Below are 19,758 nucleotides of genomic sequence, written 5' to 3'. Positions count from 1 at the left end.
TACATTGGAACAAAACTAATTAAACAACACTGAGGGGGTAATTTATTTCAAGAATTTGATCAATATCTATTTTAGAACAAAATGTATGCAGGGTTGAGGAGTAAATAGTTACATGAAATGAAATTTCTGTTATTAAATTACAAAATTAAAGTAATTGTATTTAGTTGTATTACTGAGGTAAAATGTTTAATTCAACTAGTTACTAATCAACTTAAAACGAAATTGCTTTGCATTGATAAAGTTATCCAAATAAAGTAATCCAAACCACATTTATAATGGGTAACTAATAACAGTAAGCAATAACATTTACAAAGTAATCTTCCTAACACTGAATGCATGCGAGACTCAACACATTCTTTCTGTTGTGTGACTGTGTGGAATTTCTTTGAATTGCCATGAATTTAATTCCACTTCCTGTCATTCCAATTCAAATTCAATTCAATGTCTTGTGGGGCAGAGTAAATTCAATTCAAATTCCAATTCATGAATTGAATGGAGGCCAATTCTGAAATTCTGAATTTTGCACAAGCCTGGTCTGAGCGTACGCCAATTTACTCTGAACTTATCACTCGTAACTGCTGCCTCCCGTGTTGTTTTTTATCACTGCGAGCAGCGATACTGGAGTGGCCTCTCCAGGACGCATAGCCTGGGCACGATATATGGAGATCCTGGGCTGCCCATTCGTCAGAATCCCCCTCTCGGCCTCGCTAGTGGGGTCCAAAGGAGTGCGAAGCACGACATTTGGCACCTGGCTTGGCTGCAGGAGTTGCCGGAAAGGTGACAAATAGTCATTCTTACTGCCTAACGGGCTCCACTCCGGATTTCTGTCGGGTTTACTCCTTAGCCTCCTCCCTCCTCCTCCTACTCCTTACTCCTCCCGGAGATATCCACAAGGCAGTGGAGCCATTGTCTGATGGCTGTAAAACTATTTAACCCATAGCTGGGGGTCTGTTGTGAACCGCTCTTAGTCTGACCCGTCACCCAGGACCTGTTTGCCATGGGAGACCCTACCAGGGGCATATAGCCCCGGACAACATAGCTCTTAGAATCATTCGGGTACTCAAACCCCTCCACCACAATAAGGTGGCAGCTCGAGGAGGGGGACAAACAAGATAATAATAAAAAAATATATATATAGATATATATAATATATAACTGGTATAAATACCTCTTATACAATTTTCTATTTATTTAGCCTTGTATTGTGACAGGAGAAGACATATTTAGCTGCTAGCCATGCCGTGCTTTTATCTTCCCCTAATAAAAAAAGAAGCTTTTTGTCCTCAGTGTAGGTAGTGAAGCCTGGTATATGTTTTTCAAATTTTTGGAAATATTTGTTTCTTAAAGTGTAAGTTGCAGGTTAACCACCACAGTCAATTAATGTGTAAATTAAAGTGCTCTATATGTATATATTTAATTATTTCTGTCTTAAAATGCGTTAAAATAACATTTATTGGGGTTTCTTCGAAGGTAGCGTGTTTTTTCAGTTACTGGGTGATGACGTCACAAGAGGAACTCGCAACCCATACTCTGCTAGATTCCTACTGTATTATGGCTATTTGGAGAACGACTGTATTATGGCTATTTGGAGAACGACTGAGGACGTGGGAAACCATCAAATTCTTTATGGACCACAGCCCTGTATTTTGACTCTGTATTTTGTTAAAATTCGTATTTCTTTTGGATTTTTTGTTTTGAGATATTCGGCCAATTGGATATCTCTGTTCAGGGATTGCTAACAGAGGAGTTTGTGTTGTATTTTATTTTCATTTTGCCATTGTTCTGTATATTTGTCTTTTAATTTAGTTTCAAATCTTTTGATTGAAGACTGAGGATTGTGTCTGTGGCGACTCTGATGCTCAGTGTATCTGTCTCTCTGTCCACTACTGACTGTGTTTATCTCCGTGTTCCTCTGAGCCAGCTGGTCCAGGGGGTGGACATCTGAACCACACTGGTTGCTCAGGAGAGCTTTGTATGCAATGGAATTTTTATCAGCTTGATTTAAATGCTGCCAAAATTTAATTGACCTTTTTTGGATTTGAATTTTCAGAGGGAATATACCGAGTTCTGCTCTGCATGCCTTGTTTGGGGTGTTTGGGCGAACTTTTAGAATAATTTTACAGAATTCCAGTTGCAGTTTTTCAGTGGGAGTTTTATCCCAGTTTTTAAATTCTGGATTCGAAATCGGGCCCCAAACTTCGCTTCCGTAAAGCATTATTGGTGTTATTACATAGTGTGTTTATGGCCAGGTTGAAACTCCCAGATGCACTAATTTCAACCCCTAAGTAATTATATGAACTCTTTTGTTCTAGTCTGGTGTTGCCCAGAGTGAAGTTGTAACTCTGTCTATTTCCCAGAGATCTGGCTCTCCTCTGAAATACCATAACACTGGTCTTTTTCAGATTGACTGTCAGTGCCCATTTCTGACAGTACTGCTCTAGGACGGACAGGCCCTGTTGTAAACCTTCTTCTGTTGGGGACAACAAAACCAGATCATCGGCATAGAGCAGGAACTTGATGTTGGTATCATGAAGAGTGAGACCTGGGGCTGCAGATTGTTCCAACATGGTTGCTAGTTCATTGATGTAAATGTTAAACAATGTTGGACTCAAACTGCATCCCTGTCTCACGCCACACCCTTGTTTGAAGAATTCTGTTCTTTTGGAGCCAATTTTTACTGCACATTTATTTTCTGTGTACAGTGACTTAATAGTGTCATAGACTTTACCCCCTATCCCGCTTTCGATAAGTTTGTAAAAAAGCCCATCATGCCATATTGTGTCAAAAGCTTTTTTGAAGTCTATAAAACATGCAAATATTTTCCCATTTTTAATTTTGGTGTAGTTTTTGATAAGGGTGTGGAGAGTATAAATGTGGTCTGATGTACGATATTTTGGTAAAAAGCCAATTTGATTTTTACTTAAGACATTGTGCTTGGTGAGAAAGGACAGTATTCTGGTGTTAATAATACTGCAGAAAACCTTCCCCAGACTACTGTTCACACTAATGCCTCTGTAGTTGTTAGGGTCCAATCTGTCGCCATTTTTGAAAATAGGGGTGATCAGTCCAGGGTTCCAGATCTCAGGGAAATAGCCAGACTCCAGAACGAGGTTGAACAGCTTGTGGAGAGCTGCCTGCAGTGTAGGGCTACTGTGCTTTAGCATCTCAGGGCAGATGCTGTCCACTCCACAAGTCTCTCCAGCCTTCAGAGCCTTCAGTTGCCTCTGTATTTCGGTTAGTGTTATTGCTGTATCTAGGGGGTTTTGGTAGTCTTTCACCTTTTCCTCTAAGTGGTGGAGTTTTTCAACTACTGAGTGTTGTTGGGGGGTGATTGCACTATAATCAATATTCTTATACAAAAATTCAAAGTGATTTTTCCAGATCAAACCATTTTGTATTGTTAATTTATCTTTAGTTTGTCTTGGACTGAATTTATTCCACAAATTCCAAAAGACGTTTTGGTCCATGGCTTCTTCTATTTTGTTAAGTTCTTCAGATCTGTAAAGCTCTTTTTTGAATAGAGTCGGGCTCAGACTGCAGCTGTGTCAGACTGTGTCTCTGTGTCTCTGTCTCTCGGTGTCTCTGTCTCTCTGTGTCTCTGTCTCTCGGTGTCTCTGTCTCTCGATGTCTCTGTCTCTCGGTGTCTCTGTCTCTCTGTGTCTCTGTCTCTCGGTGTCTCTGTCTCTCGGTGTCTCTGTCTCTCGGTGTCTGTCTCTCGGTGTCTCTGTCTCTCTGTGTCTCTGTCTCTCGGTGTCTCTGTCTCTCGGTGTCTCTGTCTCTCGGTGTCTCTGTCTCTCTGTGTCTCTGTCTCTCTGTGTCTCTGTCTCTCTGTGTCTCTGTCTCTCGGTGTCTCTGTCTCTCTGTGTCTCTGTCTCTCGGTGTCTCTGTCTCTCGGTGTCTCTGTCTCTCGGTGTCTGTCTCTCGGTGTCTCTGTCTCTCGGTGTCTCTGTCTCTCGGTGCCTCTGTCTCTCGGTGTCTCTGTCTCTCGGTGTCTCTGTCTCTCTGTGTCTCTGTCTCTCTGTGTCTCTGTCTCTCTGTGTCTCTGTCTCTCGGTGTCTCTGTCTCTCGGTGTCTCTGTCTCTCGGTGTCTGTCTCTCGGTGTCTCTGTCTCTCGGTGTCTCTGTCTCTCTGTGTCTCTGTCTCTCTGTGTCTCTGTCTCTCTGTGTCTCTGTCTCTCGGTGTCTCTGTCTCTCGGTGTCTCTGTCTCTCGGTGTCTCTGTCTCTCGGTGTCTCTGTCTCTCTGTGTCTCTGTCTCTCTGTGTCTCTGTCTCTCGGTGTCTCTGTCTCTCGGTGTCTGTCTCTCCGTGTCTCTGTCTCTCCGTGTCTCTGTCTCTCGGTGTCTCTGTCTCTCTGTGTCTCTGTCTCTCGGTGTCTCTGTCTCTCGGTGTCTCTGTCTCTCGGTGTCTCTGTCTCTCGGTGTCTCTGTCTCTCGGTGTCTGTCTCTCCGTGTCTCTGTCTCTCCGTGTCTCTGTCTCTCGGTGCCTCTGTCTCTCGGTGCCTCTGTCTCTCTGTGTCTCTGTCTCTCTGTGTCTCTGTCTCTCTGTGTCTCTGTCTCTCTGTGTCTCTGTCTCTCGGTGTCTCTGTCTCTCGGTGTCTCTGTCTCTCGGTGTCTCTGTCTCTCGGTGTCTCTGTCTCTCTGTGTCTCTGTCTCTCTGTGTCTCTGTCTCTCGGTGTCTCTGTCTCTCGGTGTCTCTGTCTCTCGGTGTCTCTGTCTCTCTGTGTCTCTGTCTCTCTGTGTCTCTGTCTCTCGGTGTCTCTGTCTCTCGGTGTCTCTGTCTCTCTGTGTCTCTGTCTCTCTGTGTCTCTGTCTCTCGGTGTCTCTGTCTCTCGGTGTCTCTGTCTCTCGGTGTCTGTCTCTCCGTGTCTCTGTCTCTCGGTGTCTCTGTCTCTCGGTGTCTCTGTCTCTCTGTGTCTCTGTCTCTCTGTGTCTCTGTCTCTCGGTGTCTCTGTCTCTCGGTGTCTCTGTCTCTCGGTGTCTCTGTCTCTCGGTGTCTGTCTCTCTGTGTCTCTGTCTCTCGGTGTCTCTGTCTCTCTGTGTCTCTGTCTCTCGGTGTCTCTGTCTCTCGGTGTCTCTGTCTCTCGGTGTCTGTCTCTCGGTGTCTCTGTCTCTCGGTGTCTCTGTCTCTCGGTGTCTCTGTCTCTCGGTGCCTCTGTCTCTCGGTGTCTCTGTCTCTCGGTGTCTCTGTCTCTCGGTGTCTCTGTCTCTCTGTGTCTCTGTCTCTCTGTGTCTCTGTCTCTCTGTGTCTCTGTCTCTCGGTGTCTCTGTCTCTCGGTGTCTCTGTCTCTCGGTGTCTGTCTCTCGGTGTCTCTGTCTCTCGGTGTCTCTGTCTCTCTGTGTCTCTGTCTCTCTGTGTCTCTGTCTCTCTGTGTCTCTGTCTCTCGGTGTCTCTGTCTCTCGGTGTCTCTGTCTCTCGGTGTCTCTGTCTCTCGGTGTCTCTGTCTCTCTGTGTCTCTGTCTCTCTGTGTCTCTGTCTCTCGGTGTCTCTGTCTCTCGGTGTCTGTCTCTCCGTGTCTCTGTCTCTCCGTGTCTCTGTCTCTCGGTGTCTCTGTCTCTCTGTGTCTCTGTCTCTCGGTGTCTCTGTCTCTCGGTGTCTCTGTCTCTCGGTGCCTCTGTCTCTCTGTGTCTCTGTCTCTCTGTGTCTCTGTCTCTCTGTGTCTCTGTCTCTCTGTGTCTCTGTCTCTCTGTGTCTCTGTCTCTCGGTGTCTCTGTCTCTCCGTGTCTCTGTCTCTCCGTGTCTCTGTCTCTCGGTGTCTCTGTCTCTCGGTGTCTCTGTCTCTCGGTGTCTCTGTCTCTCTGTGTCTCTGTCTCTCTGTGTCTCTGTCTCTCGGTGTCTCTGTCTCTCGGTGTCTCTGTCTCTCCGTGTCTCTGTCTCTCCGTGTCTCTGTCTCTCGGTGCCTCTGTCTCTCGGTGCCTCTGTCTCTGTCTCTCGGTGTCTGTCTCTCGGTGTCTCAGTCTCTCAGTGTCTCTGTCTCTCAGTGTCTCTGTCTCTCGGTGTCTCTGTCTCTCTGTGTCTCTGTGTCTCTGTCTCTCGGTGTTTCTGTCTCTCGGTGTCTCTGTCTCTCGGTGTCTGTCTCTCCGTGTCTCTGTCTCTCGGTGTCTCTGTCTCTCGGTGTCTCAGTCTCTCAGTGTCTCTGTCTCTCAGTGTCTCTGTCTCTCGGTGTCTCTGTCTCTCGGTGTCTCTGTCTCTCAGTGTCTCTGTCTCTCGGTGTTTCTGTCTCTCGGTGTCTCTGTCTCTCGGTGTCTGTCTCTCCGTGTCTCTGTCTCTCAGTGTCTCTGTCTCTCAGTGTCTCAGTCTCTCAGTGTCTCTGTCTCTCAGTGTCTCTGTCTCTCGGTGTCTCTGTCTCTCTGTGTCTCTGTCTCTCTGTGTCTCTGTCTCTCGGTGTTTCTGTCTCTCGGTGTCTCTGTCTCTCGGTGTCTGTCTCTCCGTGTCTCTGTCTCTCCGTGTCTGTCTCTCTGTGTCTCTGTCTCTCGGTGTCTCTGTCTCTCGGTGTCTCTGTCTCTCTGTGTCTCTGTCTCTCGGTGCCTCTGTCTCTCGGTGCCTCTGTCTCTCGGTGTCTCTGTCTCTCTGTGTCTCTGTCTCTCTGTGTCTCTGTCTCTCGGTGTTTCTGTCTCTCGGTGTCTCTGTCTCTCGGTGTCTGTCTCTCCGTGTCTCTGTCTCTCGGTGTCTCTGTCTCTCTGTGTCTCTGTCTCTCGGTGTCTCTGTCTCTCGGTGTCTCTGTCTCTCTGTCTCTGTCTCTCGGTGTCTCTGTCTCTCGGTGTCTCTGTCTCTCGGTGTCTGTCTCTCTGTGTCTCTGTCTCTCGGTGTCTCTGTCTCTCGGTGTCTCTGTCTCTCGGTGCCTCTGTCTCTCGGTGCCTCTGTCTCTCGGTGCCTCTGTCTCTCGGTGCCTCTGTCTCTCGGTGTCTCTGTCTCTCTGTGTCTCTGTCTCTCTGTGTCTCTGTCTCTCGGTGTTTCTGTCTCTCGGTGTCTCTGTCTCTCCGTGTCTCTGTCTCTCCGTGTCTCTGTCTCTCCGTGTCTCTGTCTCTCGGTGTCTCTGTCTCTCTGTGTCTCTGTCTCTCGGTGTCTCTGTCTCTCGGTGTCTCTGTCTCTCTGTGTCTCTGTCTCTCGGTGTCTCTGTCTCTCGGTGTCTCTGTCTCTCGGTGTCTGTCTCTCTGTGTCTCTGTCTCTCTGTGTCTCTGTCTCTCGGTGTCTCTGTCTCTCCGTGTCTCTGTCTCTCGGTGTCTCTGTCTCTCGGTGTCTCTGTCTCTCGGTGTCTCTGTCTCTCTGTGTCTCTGTCTCTCGGTGTCTCTGTCTCTCGGTGTCTCTGTCTCTCGGTGTCTCTGTCTCTCGGTGTCTCTGTCTCTCGGTGTCTCTGTCTCTCTGTGTCTCTGTCTCTCTGTGTCTCTGTCTCTCGGTGTCTCTGTCTCTCGGTGTCTCTGTCTCTCCGTGTCTGTGTCTCTCCGTGCCTCTGTCTCTCGGTGCCTCTGTCTCTCGGTGCCTGTCTCTCGGTGCCTGTCTCTCGGTGCCTCTGTCTCTCGGTGCCTCTGTCTCTCGGTGTCTCTGTCTCTCTGTGTCTCTGTCTCTCTGTGTCTCTGTCTCTCGGTGTTTCTGTCTCTCGGTGTCTCTGTCTCTCGGTGTCTGTCTCTCGGTGTCTCTGTCTCTCGGTGTCTCTGTCTCTCGGTGTCTCTGTCTCTCCGTGTCTCTGTCTCTCGGTGTCTCTGTCTCTCGGTGTCTCTGTCTCTCGGTGTCTCTGTCTCTCGGTGTCTGTCTCTCCGTGTCTCTGTCTCTCTGTGTCTCTGTCTCTCGGTGTCTCTGTCTCTCGGTGTCTCTGTCTCTCTGTGTCTCTGTCTCTCGGTGTCTGTCTCTCCGTGTCTCTGTCTCTCCGTGTCTCTGTCTCTCCGTGTCTCTGTCTCTCGGTGTCTCTGTCTCTCGGTGTCTGTCTCTCCGTGTCTCTGTCTCTCCGTGTCTCTGTCTCTCCGTGTCTCGGTCTCTCGGTGTCTCTGTCTCTCCGTGTCTCTGTCTCTCCGTGTCTCTGTCTCTCCGTGTTCTCAGTGTTCAGTGCTCTCTCTCTGTCTCCCTCAGGCTGTCAGCTGAACGGGATGTCCTACAACAGTTCCCATCACTGGATCAGTCCTGTCAAACCCTGCGTCACATACAGCTGTCAGGTACGTTGATCAATCATACAATACTGATATACTGTAGTCCAGAACTAGAATAAACATAACCAGATCACCAGGACCGGACAGAAGTATATCTGGAGTAATATAGCAGACTGCTTTAAACAACTAGACTGAAATGAGAAGAAATAACATGTAGATGAACCTGCTAGCTCACCGCACACACAATATGTGCTTTTTCATATTTAAGTCACTGTAACAAGAAACAAACCAGCTACAAACATACACATCCTCTTCAATCTTTACTCGCACATTTAAGTTTTAGTTGTTGTATGTACAGGAAGGAGTCGTCACTGAAGCAGAGATGAGGTGTGTTATTCACTGTAAAAACCCCAGAATACACCCGAAGAGATGCTGCCCAACCTGCCCGGGTCAGTCAGTGTGTGTGTGTGTGTGTGTGTGTGTGTGTGTGTGTGTGTATGCAGTGCTTTTTTCAGAAAAAAGAGAAAGGGAAAACTAAACAATTTAAAAACAAGACTATTTAATCAGAATGTTATAAACAGCATTCTAGATATTAATATGCACAACATTTCCTCAATAATGTCTTATGATTAATTAATTATTTTTTTTATCTAGAAGTGTGTTGAATATCTCTGCTAATCAGCCAGACTCTCGTCACAGTGCTTGTTGATATTTTATATCTTCACAGGATGTATTTTCGAGGGGAATTTATATAAAGAAGACAAAGAATTTCATCCTGAAGGGAATCCCTGTATTAAATGCATCTGCACTGTGAGTTTATCTGCTAAACACTGTTCTCAGATCAGTCTCAACAAAGCACTCTTTACACTGGCCAAACAATAGTAGGCCTTCTCAACTTTCAAAATGATAATAATAATAGTAAATGTAATTCCATGTTGAATATAAGCATCTGTTGCTCTCTCTCTCTGACATTAGCAGCTGTAGTTCAGTGAAGTGTGTGTGTGTGTGTGTGTGTGTGTGTGTGTGTGTGTGTGTGTTCCAGGGAGGTCACAGCATGTGTCAGAAGGTGGTGTGTCCTGTCCTGTCCTGTCCACCTCATCTCACACACACACCGGCGGGTCACTGCTGTCCCAGATGCCGTGGTGAGTTTCTCAACATCCACACACTTCCAGAACCTCAGTACACACTAACTCACGCCATCCTCAATGACAGATATCACACACACACACTATACTAGATATTTCCCCCCGCACTGCACATGCAACAAATCATCCAAATATTAAATGAAACATCATATCAGATATTTAGTCATTCATCAATATGATGCATCCCAGACAGCAACATAGTGCTTTATAGAGATGGCAGGAATATTAGTGTTATTATAGAGCAGGAATATTAGTGTTATAGAGACGGCAGGAATATTAGTGTTATAGAGACGGCAGGAATATTAGTGTTATAGAGACGGCAGGAATATTAGTGTTATAGAGACGGCAGGAATATTAGTGTTATAGAGACGGCAGGAATATTAGTGTTATTATAGAGCAGGAATATTAGTGTTATTATAGAGCAGGAATATTAGTGTTATTATAGAGCAGGAATATTAGTGTTATAGAGACGGCAGGAATATTAGTGTTATTATAGAGCAGGAATATTAGTGTTATTATAGAGCAGGAATATTAGTGTTATAGAGACGGCAGGAATATTAGTGTTATAGAGACGGCAGGAATATTAGTGTTATAGAGACGGCAGGAATATTAGTGTTATTATAGAGACGGCAGGAATATTAGTGTTATAGAGACGGCAGGAATATTAGTGTTATAGAGACGGCAGGAATATTAGTGTTATAGAGACGACAGGAATATTAGTGTTATTATAGAGCGGGAATATTAGTGTTATTATAGAGCAGGAATATTAGTGTTATTATAGAGCAGGAATATTAGTGTTATAGAGACGGCAGGAATATTAGTGTTATAGAGACGGCAGGAATATTAGTGTTATAGAGACGGCAGGAATATTAGTGTTATAGAGACGGCAGGAATATTAGTGTTATAGAGACGGCAGGAATATTAGTGTTATAGAGACGACAGGAATATTAGTGTTATAGAGACGGCAGGAATATTAGTGTTATTATAGAGCAGGAATATTAGTGTTATAGAGACGGCAGGAATATTAGTGTTATAGAGACGGCAGGAATATTAGTGTTATAGAGACGGCAGGAATATTAGTGTTATAGAGACGACAGGAATATTAGTGTTATTATAGAGCGGGAATATTAGTGTTATAGAGACGGCAGGAATATTAGTGTTATAGAGACGACAGGAATATTAGTGTTATAGAGACGGCAGGAATATTAGTGTTATTATAGAGCAGGAATATTAGTGTTATTATAGAGCAGGAATATTAGTGTTATTATAGAGCAGGAATATTAGTGTTATTATAGAGCGGGAATATTAGTGTTATAGAGACGGCAGGAATATTAGTGTTATAGAGACGACAGGAATATTAGTGTTATAGAGACGGCAGGAATATTAGTGTTATTATAGAGCAGGAATATTAGTGTTATTATAGAGAGGAATATTAGTGTTATAGAGACGGCAGGAATATTAGTGTTATAGAGACGGCAGGAATATTAGTGTTATAGAGACGGCAGGAATATTAGTGTTATAGAGACGGCAGGAATATTAGTGTTATAGAGACGGCAGGAATATTAGTGTTATAGAGACGGCAGGAATATTAGTGTTATTATAGAGCGGGAATATTAGTGTTATTATAGAGCAGGAATATTAGTGTTATAGAGACGGCAGGAATATTAGTGTTATAGAGACGGCAGGAATATTAGTGTTATAGAGACGGCAGGAATATTAGTGTTATAGAGACGACAGGAATATTAGTGTTATAGAGACGGCAGGAATATTAGTGTTATAGAGACGACAGGAATATTAGTGTTATAGAGACGGCAGGAATATTAGTGTTATTATAGAGCAGGAATATTAGTGTTATAGAGACGGCAGGAATATTAGTGTTATAGAGACGGCAGGAATATTAGTGTTATAGAGACGACAGGAATATTAGTGTTATTATAGAGACGGCAGGAATATTAGTGTTATAGAGACGACAGGAATATTAGTGTTATAGAGACGGCAGGAATATTAGTGTTATTATAGAGACGGCAGGAATATTAGTGTTATAGAGACGGCAGGAATATTAGTGTTATAGAGACGGCAGGAATATTAGTGTTATAGAGACGGCAGGAATATTAGTGTTATAGAGACGGCAGGAATATTAGTGTTATTATAGAGCGGGAATATTAGTGTTATAGAGACGGCAGGAATATTAGTGTTATAGAGACGGCAGGAATATTAGTGTTATAGAGACGGCAGGAATATTAGTGTTATAGAGACGGCAGGAATATTAGTGTTATAGAGACGGCAGGAATATTAGTGTTATTATAGAGCGGGAATATTAGTGTTATAGAGACGGCAGGAATATTAGTGTTATAGAGACGGCAGGAATATTAGTGTTATAGAGACGGCAGGAATATTAGTGTTATAGAGACGGCAGGAATATTAGTGTTATAGAGACGGCAGGAATATTAGTGTTATAGAGACGGCAGGAATATTAGTGTTATAGAGACGGCAGGAATATTAGTGTTATTATAGAAACGGCAGGAATATTAGTGTTATAGAGACGGCAGGAATATTAGTGTTATAGAGACGGCAGGAATATTAGTGTTATAGAGACGGCAGGAATATTAGTGTTATTATAGAGACGGCAGGAATATTAGTGTTATAGAGACGGCAGGAATATTAGTGTTATAGAGACGGCAGGAATATTAGTGTTATAGAGACGACAGGAATATTAGTGTTATTATAGAGACGGCAGGAATATTAGTGTTATAGAGACGGCAGGAATATTAGTGTTATTATAGAGCAGGAATATTAGTGTTATTATAGAGACGGCAGGAATATTAGTGTTATAGAGACGGCAGGAATATTAGTGTTATAGAGACGACAGGAATATTAGTGTTATTATAGAGACGGCAGGAATATTAGTGTTATAGAGACGGCAGGAATATTAGTGTTATTATAGAGCAGGAATATTAGTGTTATAGAGACGGCAGGAATATTAGTGTTATAGAGACGACAGGAATATTAGTGTTATAGAGACGGCAGGAATATTAGTGTTATAGAGACGGCAGGAATATTAGTGTTATAGAGACGGCAGGAATATTAGTGTTATAGAGACGGCAGGAATATTAGTGTTATAGAGACGGCAGGAATATTAGTGTTATAGAGACGACAGGAATATTAGTGTTATAGAGACGGCAGGAATATTAGTGTTATAGAGACGGCAGGAATATTAGTGTTATAGAGACGGCAGGAATATTAGTGTTATAGAGACGGCAGGAATATTAGTGTTATAGAGACGGCAGGAATATTAGTGTTATTATAGAGCAGGAATATTAGTGTTATAGAGACGGCAGGAATATTAGTGTTATAGAGACGGCAGGAATATTAGTGTTATTATAGAGACGGCAGGAATATTAGTGTTATAGAGACGGCAGGAATATTAGTGTTATAGAGACGGCAGGAATATTAGTGTTATAGAGACGGCAGGAATATTAGTGTTATAGAGACGGCAGGAATATTAGTGTTATTATAGAGACGGCAGGAATATTAGTGTTATAGAGACGGCAGGAATATTAGTGTTATAGAGACGGCAGGAATATTAGTGTTATTATAGAAACGGCAGGAATATTAGTGTTATTATAGAGACGGCAGGAATATTAGTGTTATAGAGACGGCAGGAATATTAGTGTTATAGAGACGACAGGAATATTAGTGTTATAGAGACGACAGGAATATTAGTGTTATTATAGAGACGGCAGGAATATTAGTGTTATAGAGACGACAGGAATATTAGTGTTATAGAGACGACAGGAATATTAGTGTTATAGAGACGACAGGAATATTAGTGTTATAGAGACGGCAGGAATATTAGTGTTATAGAGACGGCAGGAATATTAGTGTTATAGAGACGGCAGGAATATTAGTGTTATAGAGACGGCAGGAATATTAGTGTTATAGAGACGACAGGAATATTAGTGTTATTATAGAGCAGGAATATTAGTGTTATAGAGACGACAGGAATATTAGTGTTATTATAGAGCGGGAATATTAGTGTTATAGAGACGGCAGGAATATTAGTGTTATAGAGACGACAGGAATATTAGTGTTATTATAGAGCGGGAATATTAGTGTTATTATAGAGCAGGAATATTAGTGTTATAGAGACGGCAGGAATATTAGTGTTATAGAGACGGCAGGAATATTAGTGTTATAGAGACGACAGGAATATTAGTGTTATTATAGAGCGGGAATATTAGTGTTATTATAGAGCAGGAATATTAGTGTTATAGAGACGGCAGGAATATTAGTGTTATTATAGAGCGGGAATATTAGTGTTATTATAGAGCAGGAATATTAGTGTTATAGAGACGGCAGGAATATTAGTGTTATTATAGAGCAGGAATATTAGTGTTATAGAGACGGCAGGAATATTAGTGTTATTATAGAGCGGGAATATTAGTGTTATTATAGAGCAGGAATATTAGTGTTATAGAGACGGCAGGAATATTAGTGTTATAGAGACGACAGGAATATTAGTGTTATCATAGAGACGGCAGGAATATTAGTGTTATTATAGAGCGGGAATATTAGTGTTATTATAGAGCAGGAATATTAGTGTTATAGAGACGGCAGGAATATTAGTGTTATAGAGACGGCAGGAATATTAGTGTTATAGAGACGGCAGGAATATTAGTGTTATTATAGAGCAGGAATATTAGTGTTATAGAGACGGCAGGAATATTAGTGTTATAGAGACGGCAGGAATATTAGTGTTATAGAGACGGCAGGAATATTAGTGTTATAGAGACGACAGGAATATTAGTGTTATAGAGACGACAGGAATATTAGTGTTATTATAGAGACGGCAGGAATATTAGTGTTATTATAGAGCAGGAATATTAGTGTTATAGAGACGGCAGGAATATTAGTGTTATAGAGACGACAGGAATATTAGTGTTATCATAGAGACGGCAGGAATATTAGTGTTATAGAGACGGCAGGAATATTAGTGTTATAGAGACGGCAGGAATATTAGTGTTATCATAGAGACGGCAGGAATATTAGTGTTATTATAGAGCGGGAATATTAGTGTTATTATAGAGCAGGAATATTAGTGTTATAGAGACGGCAGGAATATTAGTGTTATAGAGACGGCAGGAATATTAGTGTTATAGAGACGGCAGGAATATTAGTGTTATTATAGAGCAGGAATATTAGTGTTATAGAGACGGCAGGAATATTAGTGTTATAGAGACGGCAGGAATATTAGTGTTATAGAGACGACAGGAATATTAGTGTTATTATAGAGCAGGAATATTAGTGTTATAGAGACGACAGGAATATTAGTGTTATTATAGAGCGGGAATATTAGTGTTATAGAGACGGCAGGAATATTAGTGTTATAGAGACGGCAGGAATATTAGTGTTATAGAGACGGCAGGAATATTAGTGTTATTATAGAGCAGGAATATTAGTGTTATAGAGACGGCAGGAATATTAGTGTTATAGAGACGGCAGGAATATTAGTGTTATTATAGAGCAGGAATATTAGTGTTATAGAGACGGCAGGAATATTAGTGTTATAGAGACGGCAGGAATATTAGTGTTATAGAGACGGCAGGAATATTAGTGTTATTATAGAGCAGGAATATTAGTGTTATAGAGACGGCAGGAATATTAGTGTTATAGAGACGGCAGGAATATTAGTGTTATAGAGACGACAGGAATATTAGTGTTATTATAGAGCAGGAATATTAGTGTTATAGAGACGACAGGAATATTAGTGTTATTATAGAGCAGGAATATTAGTGTTATAGAGACGACAGGAATATTAGTGTTATTATAGAGCGGGAATATTAGTGTTATAGAGACGACAGGAATATTAGTGTTATAGAGACGGCAGGAATATTAGTGTTATAGAGACGACAGGAATATTAGTGTTATAGAGACGGCAGGAATATTAGTGTTATAGAGACGGCAGGAATATTAGTGTTATTATAGAGCAGGAATATTAGTGTTATAGAGACGGCAGGAATATTAGTGTTATAGAGACGACAGGAATATTAGTGTTATAGAGACGACAGGAATATTAGTGTTATAGAGACGACAGGAATATTAGTGTTATAGAGACGACAGGAATATTAGTGTTATTATAGAGCGGGAATATTAGTGTTATAGAGACGACAGGAATATTAGTGTTATAGAGACGGCAGGAATATTAGTGTTATAGAGACGGCAGGAATATTAGTGTTATAGAGACGACAGGAATATTAGTGTTATAGAGACGGCAGGAATATTAGTGTTATAGAGACGGCAGGAATATTAGTGTTATTATAGAGCAGGAATATTAGTGTTATAGAGACGGCAGGAATATTAGTGTTATAGAGACGGCAGGAATATTAGTGTTATAGAGACGGCAGGAATATTAGTGTTATAGAGACGGCAGGAATATTAGTGTTATTATAGAGCGGGAATATTAGTGTTATAGAGACGGCAGGAATATTAGTGTTATAGAGACGGCAGGAATATTAGTGTTATTATAGAGCAGGAATATTAGTGTTATAGAGACGGCAGGAATATTAGTGTTATAGAGACGGCAGGAATATTAGTGTTATAGAGACGACAGGAATATTAGTGTTATAGAGACGGCAGGAATATTAGTGTTATTATAGAGCAGGAATATTAGTGTTATAGAGACGGCAGGAATATTAGTGTTATTATAGAGCAGGAATATTAGTGTTATAGAGACGGCAGGAATATTAGTGTTATAGAGACGGCAGGAATATTAGTGTTATTATAGAGCAGGAATATTAGTGTTATTATAGAGCAGGAACATTAGTGTTATTATAGAGAGGAATATTAGTGTTATAGAGACGGCAGGAATATTAGTGTTATAGAGACGGCAGGAATATTAGTGTTATAGAGACGACAGGAATATTAGTGTTATAGAGACGACAGGAATATTAGTGTTATAGAGACGGCAGGAATATTAGTGTTATAGAGACGGCAGGAATATTAGTGTTATTATAGAGCGGGAATATTAGTGTTATAGAGACGGCAGGAATATTAGTGTTATTATAGAGCAGGAATATTAGTGTTATAGAGACGGCAGGAATATTAGTGTTATAGAGACGGCAGGAATATTAGTGTTATAGAGACGGCAGGAATATTAGTGTTATAGAGACGGCAGGAATATTAGTGTTATTATAGAGCAGGAATATTAGTGTTATAGAGACGGCAGGAATATTAGTGTTATAGAGACGGCAGGAATATTAGTGTTATAGAGACGGCAGGAATATTAGTGTTATAGAGACGGCAGGAATATTAGTGTTATAGAGACGACAGGAATATTAGTGTTATAGAGACGACAGGAATATTAGTGTTATAGAGACGACAGGAATATTAGTGTTATAGAGACGGCAGGAATATTAGTGTTATAGAGACGGCAGGAATATTAGTGTTATAGAGACGGCAGGAATATTAGTGTTATAGAGACGGCAGGAATATTAGTGTTATTATAGAGCAGGAATATTAGTGTTATTATAGAGCAGGAACATTAGTGTTATTATAGAGAGGAATATTAGTGTTATAGAGACGGCAGGAATATTAGTGTTATAGAGCGGGAATATTAGTGTTATAGAGACGACAGGAATATTAGTGTTATAGAGACGGCAGGAATATTAGTGTTATAGAGACGGCAGGAATATTAGTGTTATTATAGAGCGGGAATATTAGTGTTATAGAGACGGCAGGAATATTAGTGTTATTATAGAGCAGGAATATTAGTGTTATAGAGACGGCAGGAATATTAGTGTTATAGAGACGGCAGGAATATTAGTGTTATAGAGACGGCAGGAATATTAGTGTTATAGAGACGGCAGGAATATTAGTGTTATTATAGAGCAGGAATATTAGTGTTATAGAGACGGCAGGAATATTAGTGTTATAGAGACGGCAGGAATATTAGTGTTATAGAGACGGCAGGAATATTAGTGTTATAGAGACGACAGGAATATTAGTGTTATAGAGACGGCAGGAATATTAGTGTTATAGAGACGGCAGGAATATTAGTGTTATTATAGAGCAGGAATATTAGTGTTATAGAGACGGCAGGAATATTAGTGTTATAGAGACGGCAGGAATATTAGTGTTATAGAGACGGCAGGAATATTAGTGTTATAGAGACGGCAGGAATATTAGTGTTATTATAGAGCGGGAATATTAGTGTTATAGAGACGGCAGGAATATTAGTGTTATTATAGAGCAGGAATATTAGTGTTATAGAGACGGCAGGAATATTAGTGTTATAGAGACGGCAGGAATATTAGTGTTATAGAGACGGCAGGAATATTAGTGTTATAGAGACGACAGGAATATTAGTGTTATAGAGACGGCAGGAATATTAGTGTTATAGAGACGGCAGGAATATTAGTGTTATAGAGACGACAGGAATATTAGTGTTATAGAGACGGCAGGAATATTAGTGTTATAGAGACGGCAGGAATATTAGTGTTATAGAGACGACAGGAATATTAGTGTTATAGAGACGGCAGGAATATTAGTGTTATAGAGACGGCAGGAATATTAGTGTTATTATAGAGCGGGAATATTAGTGTTATAGAGACGGCAGGAATATTAGTGTTATAGAGACGGCAGGAATATTAGTGTTATAGAGACGACAGGAATATTAGTGTTATTATAGAGACGGCAGGAATATTAGTGTTATAGAGACGACAGGAATATTAGTGTTATTATAGAGACGGCAGGAATATTAGTGTTATAGAGACGACAGGAATATTAGTGTTATTATAGAGACGGCAGGAATATTAGTGTTATAGAGACGGCAGGAATATTAGTGTTATAGAGACGGCAGGAATATTAGTGTTATAGAGACGGCAGGAATATTAGTGTTATAGAGACGGCAGGAATATTAGTGTTATTATAGAGACGGCAGGAATATTAGTGTTATAGAGACGGCAGGAATATTAGTGTTATAGAGACGACAGGAATATTAGTGTTATAGAGACGGCAGGAATATTAGTGTTATAGAGACGGCAGGAATATTAGTGTTATTATAGAGACGGCAGGAATATTAGTGTTATAGAGACGACAGGAATATTAGTGTTATTATAGAGACGGCAGGAATATTAGTGTTATAGAGACGGCAGGAATATTAGTGTTATTATAGAGACGGCAGGAATATTAGTGTTATAGAGACGGCAGGAATATTAGTGTTATTATAGAGACGACAGGAATATTAGTGTTATAGAGACGACAGGAATATTAGTGTTATTATAGAGACGGCAGGAATATTAGTGTTATAGAGACGACAGGAATATTAGTGTTATTATAGAGACGGCAGGAATATTAGTGTTATAGAGACGGCAGGAATATTAGTGTTATTATAGAGACGGCAGGAATATTAGTGTTATAGAGACGACAGGAATATTAGTGTTATAGAGACGGCAGGAATATTAGTGTTATTATAGAGCGGGAATATTAGTGTTATAGAGACGGCAGGAATATTAGTGTTATTATAGAGCGGGAATATTAGTGTTATAGAGACGGCAGGAATATTAGTGTTATAGAGACGACAGGAATATTAGTGTTATAGAGACGACAGGAATATTAGTGTTATAGAGACGGCAGGAATATTAGTGTTATTATAGAGACGGCAGGAATATTAGTGTTATAGAGACGACAGGAATATTAGTGTTATTATAGAGACGGCAGGAATATTAGTGTTATAGAGACGACAGGAATATTAGTGTTATTATAGAGACGGCAGGAATATTAGTGTTATAGAGACGGCAGGAATATTAGTGTTATTATAGAGACGGCAGGAATATTAGTGTTATAGAGACGACAGGAATATTAGTGTTATAGAGACGGCAGGAATATTAGTGTTATTATAGAGCGGGAATATTAGTGTTATAGAGACGGCAGGAATATTAGTGTTATTATAGAGCGGGAATATTAGTGTTATAGAGACGGCAGGAATATTAGTGTTATAGAGACGACAGGAATATTAGTGTTATAGAGACGACAGGAATATTAGTGTTATAGAGACGACAGGAATATTAGTGTTATAGAGACGGCAGGAATATTAGTGTTATAGAGACGGCAGGAATATTAGTGTTATAGAGACGGCAGGAATATTAGTGTTATAGAGACGGCAGGAATATTAGTGTTATAGAGACGGCAGGAATATTAGTGTTATAGAGACGGCAGGAATATTAGTGTTATAGAGACGGCAGGAATATTAGTGTTATAGAGACGGCAGGAATATTAGTGTTATAGAGACGGCAGGAATATTAGTGTTATAGAGACGGCAGGAATATTAGTGTTATAGAGACGGCAGGAATATTAGTGTTATTATAGAGCGGGAATATTAGTGTTATAGAGACGGCAGGAATATTAGTGTTATTATAGAGCGGGAATATTAGTGTTATAGAGACGGCAGGAATATTAGTGTTATAGAGACGGCAGGAATATTAGTGTTATAGAGACGGCAGGAATATTAGTGTTATAGAGACGGCAGGAATATTAGTG

At 41.1% G+C, this 19,758-nt stretch overlaps 1 protein-coding gene across 1 annotated transcript in view; it reads left to right on the top strand.

The window, feature by feature from the left end:
* bmper (BMP binding endothelial regulator) overlaps nucleotides 1-19,758 on the top strand; it is a 68,703-nt gene that overhangs the window by 11,995 nt on the left and 36,950 nt on the right. Inside the window, exons 4-7 of the mRNA XM_081388452.1 lie at nucleotides 8,061-8,143; nucleotides 8,436-8,526; nucleotides 8,805-8,887; nucleotides 9,120-9,219. Of these exons, the coding sequence (XP_081244578.1) occupies nucleotides 8,061-8,143; nucleotides 8,436-8,526; nucleotides 8,805-8,887; nucleotides 9,120-9,219 (357 nt within the window). The remainder of the gene's footprint in view (nucleotides 1-8,060; nucleotides 8,144-8,435; nucleotides 8,527-8,804; nucleotides 8,888-9,119; nucleotides 9,220-19,758) is intronic.

This window comes from Scardinius erythrophthalmus (genome assembly GCF_964197995.2).
Source record: "Scardinius erythrophthalmus genome assembly, chromosome: 16".
Taxonomy (NCBI): domain Eukaryota; kingdom Metazoa; phylum Chordata; class Actinopteri; order Cypriniformes; family Leuciscidae; genus Scardinius; species Scardinius erythrophthalmus.
Note: the sequence above shows the minus strand (reverse complement) of the source record. Positions and strands in the feature narration are given on the sequence as shown.